Source organism: Chrysochloris asiatica, unplaced genomic scaffold (genome assembly GCF_000296735.1).
Source record: "Chrysochloris asiatica unplaced genomic scaffold, ChrAsi1.0 scaffold00138, whole genome shotgun sequence".
NCBI classification, from domain to species: Eukaryota; Metazoa; Chordata; class Mammalia; order Afrosoricida; family Chrysochloridae; genus Chrysochloris; species Chrysochloris asiatica.
Genome location: NW_006408656.1, coordinates 521,386 through 525,231, shown reverse-complemented (window position 1 = coordinate 525,231; position 3,846 = coordinate 521,386). Strand labels below are relative to the sequence as shown.

At 37.1% G+C, this 3,846-nt stretch overlaps 1 protein-coding gene across 1 annotated transcript; it reads left to right on the top strand.

Moving 5' to 3' along the window:
* The first annotated feature begins 2,115 nt into the window (after positions 1-2,115).
* Positions 2,116-3,063, top strand: LOC102817302 (olfactory receptor 12-like). The gene has a single exon (XM_006870117.1). The coding sequence runs from the start codon at positions 2,116-2,118 to the stop codon at positions 3,061-3,063; it is 948 nt and encodes a 315-aa protein (XP_006870179.1).
* The last annotated feature ends 783 nt before the right edge of the window (positions 3,064-3,846 follow it).

Below are 3,846 nucleotides of genomic sequence, written 5' to 3'. Positions count from 1 at the left end.
ACCAGCTGTTCCACCGGAGAAAGATGAGGGTTTCTGCTCCCGTAAAGATTTACAGCCTCGGAAACTCCGTACAGGGTCGTTATGAGTAGGAACCTACTCCACGGCACATAACAACAACAGCATATATGTTGTTGTTAAGTGCCATTGAGTCAGTTCCAACTCATTGCCATCCTGTATAGGGTTTCCAAGGAGCAACTGCTGGGTTTGAACTGCTGACCTTGTGGTTCACAGTCCAGGGCTGATCCTACTTCTGAGTTCAGGTGTGTTGTTATAGGATGAGCCCTGAACTGGGAACCATAGGGGTCTCTATGAGTCAGAATCAACTTGTATATGTATATATATTTGTTGTTAAGTGCTGTTGAGTTGGTTTTAACTCATAGCAACCTTGTATAGTGTTTCTGAGAAAAGTCTGGTGAGCTTGAACCACTGACCTTGCAATTCAAACTGACTTTGTAGTCCAGCACATTAACCCACAGCGCCACACTAGGATGCCATATATATATGTAGAATCCTGGTGTGGCCTTGCAGAACGAGCAATGGACTACTTACCACAAGATTGGTGGATCAAATCCACCAACCATTCCTTAGAGGCCCTATACAGAGTCATATGAGTTGGCACCCTTTTGATATCAGTCAATAATAACAATGTTATGCAGGATGTTCTAAGCCTTATTTTGATGAGAAAACAGAAGCTCATGAAAATTAAAAATGTACCTAAGATTGCTCAGTACATGATGAAACCTGGATTAAACCCCATATTTATGTAAATTGAAACACTATGCTTTGAAATAATAGGACATTTTGACTTTGTAAAAGATATAGTAATAGAAATTACATCAGTTACACTTCTGACTATGGCAATTTTAATTTTATAAAAATTTAAAATAAAATATGTAACCTCAAGTATGTTATCAAGTTCCTTCAGAGGCAGGAATATTTTTTGTTAGTTCCAAAATTAAATATTGTAATAAAACCACAGAGTTAACAAAAAAAGGCACTTTTTTTCCCATTTGGATTTGGTTTTTCAAATATCTTAAAAGTTATGGTTATTTTATCAATGTATATCTTTAGTATTTGCAATTAAACACAACAAAAAAACAAAAACAAAAGTTATATAACATAGTTTTTCCCCATTTTTATTTGCATTATTGGTTTCTGTTTGATAAATAATATTTATAGGAAAAATACTTCTTCCTCTTGAAAGTAATCTTGTACTTCAATTATAGTGTTCTTATAGAGACAAAAATAATTCATATATCTTTGATTTTAGTCCTTAAATATTGAAAGGAAAAGATGTGTTGGAATTTGGCTGCTAATTTTGGAACTAATAACAGTCAAAGAATAGTAGTGGATGAAACAGGAAGTAAAGGTAGAAAAGTGTATGAGGAAAGAATGTCAGAAAAATCATTTAATTCATCCCTTTGGATGCCTTTCTCCAAAATTGGTGGTTCAATCTAACCGAAGAATTATCAATTTCATTTTCCAAATATTTTTTATATAGAAGAATGTGTCTTGTGCTGGTGAAAGGAACTGACTTATATTCTCCACCCAACTCTGTATTCCTTAGGCAGAAAAAAGGAGCCTGGTGATCCAATAGGTAAGCACGTGATTGCTAACAGAAAAGACAGTAGTTTGAAACTATCAGTTACTTTATGGGATGGCAATCTGCTCCTGTAAATACTACAACCTTGAAAGTCTTGCAGGGGCTCTCTAATGTCACATGGGCTTGTTCTGAGTCAAAATCTACTCAATGGCACCCTGGTAGAAGTGGACCCTGAAAGAATAGGGTGGGCCCTTTAGATCTAAAGAGTGGAAATTTGGATTTTATGGACATATGACATAAAATGACTGATAATTTATAACTGCTAGAGACATACCCTGACCAACCAGAATTCCTATATCATATTGAACTGAAAAAAGCTTAAAAACCTAAGCAACCATATTGTGATTGCACATTGGTACTAGCGAACATAGAACTATGCTGCCAGAAGAGAAAACCTTTGATAGTATCATTTTTTTTTTTTTTTCTCTTTGGGAACTTCAGGTGAGAAAGCTTTCCATGGGCTTTATGATTGACCCATTCATTCACTCATTCCTGAGAGACAGATTTCAGCTATGAAAAGTGATCTGAACAGGAATTATTCAGAGTTGACGGAGTTTATTCTTCTGGGATTCAGAACATCTCCAGAAATACAGACTCTTTTATTTGTACTGTTCTTCCTTATCTACATGGTCATTGTGGTGGGAAATGTCACCATGATAGTTGTCATTAAGGTAGATTCCAGATTTCATACGCCTATGTATTTCTTCCTCAGAAATTTGTCCTATTTAGACCTCTGTTACTCTACAGTCATTGCTCCCAAAACGCTGGCTAATTTCTTGTCCAAAGAGAAGAAAATTTCATACAATGGTTGTGCAACACAGTTCTTTTTCTTTGCTCTCTTTGTTGGGACTGAGGGATTCCTTCTGGCTGTGATGGCATATGATCGCTTCTCAGCCATTTGCTCTCCTTTCCTCTATACCATACGTATGTCTCAGCAGGCTTGTGTGTGCTTGGTGGTTGTCTCCTACATCTGTGGGAGCATCAATTCCATGATTCAGACAGGTTTTACCTTCAGTTTGCATTTTTGTGGTGAAAACAGACTGGATCACTTCTTCTGTGATGTCCCAGCCCTGATCAAGATTTCATGTGTTGACACCTTTGTGAATGAGATTGTGTTATTTATCCTCTCTGCTCTCATTATCATCACTACCACATCAATCATTCTAGTTTCCTATGCTTACATCCTCTCCACTGTCCTGAAGATCCCTTCAACCCATGGCAGAAGTAAGACCTTCTCCACTTGTACCTCTCACATCACTGTGGTGAGTTTGTTCTACGGGACTGTGTTCTTTATGTATGCCCAACCTGGAGCCATCTCCTCACCAGAGAAAAGCAAGATTATAGCAGTCTTCTACACTCTTGTCATCCCTATGCTAAATCCTCTGATTTATAGCCTAAGGAACAGAGAAGTGAAAAATGCTGTAAAAAGGATATTGTTAAGGAAAATGTCTTTTCTTTGACCTCCAACAATATATTAAAATGCAGAATAAAATAATTTACTAAAAGCAATAGTTTCATTAATCTGTTATGAAATAGTGGAGTCAGTTCCGACTCATAGCCACCTTGTATAGAGTTTCCAAGGCTTTAAGTCTTGGCAGGAGCAGAAAGCCTCATCTTTCTCCTGCAGAGCTGCCGGCCAACCTGTGGTTCTCAGTCCAGTATTAATCCTGTCATCAGTGGGTACTTTAAAAAACAAATTAAAAAATGAAATTAGCTTTTATCATATTTCTTCAAAACTGTTTTATGGTATGATATCTTGTTTGGTTTTGCTTAAGTGTAATCAAAATTGCAAGACATAAATACAGTAGTACTGGTTGGTTTGAACCACAAGGTCAGTGGTTCAAACCGATCTTGTAGTTCAGCACATTATCCTGCATTGCCACACCAGGATTCCATATATATATATAGCTCTAGTAACATAGTGGTTATGAGTCGGGCTGCTAACCTCAAGGTCAGCAGTTCGAAACTACCAGCTGTTCCGCTGGAGAAAGATGAAGCTTTCTGATCTTGTAAAGATTTACAGTCTTGGAAACTCTATGTAGGGTCACTATGAGTCAGAACTGACTCTATGACACACATCTACATCTATCTATCTATCTATCTATCTATCTATCTATCTATCTATCTATCTATCTATCTATTTATCTATATGTTGTTGTTAAGTGCCACTGTTGTTCTAAGCGTCATTGAATCATAAGGACTCTGTGTAAGGTTTCGAAGGAGAGGCTGGTGAGTTTAAACCT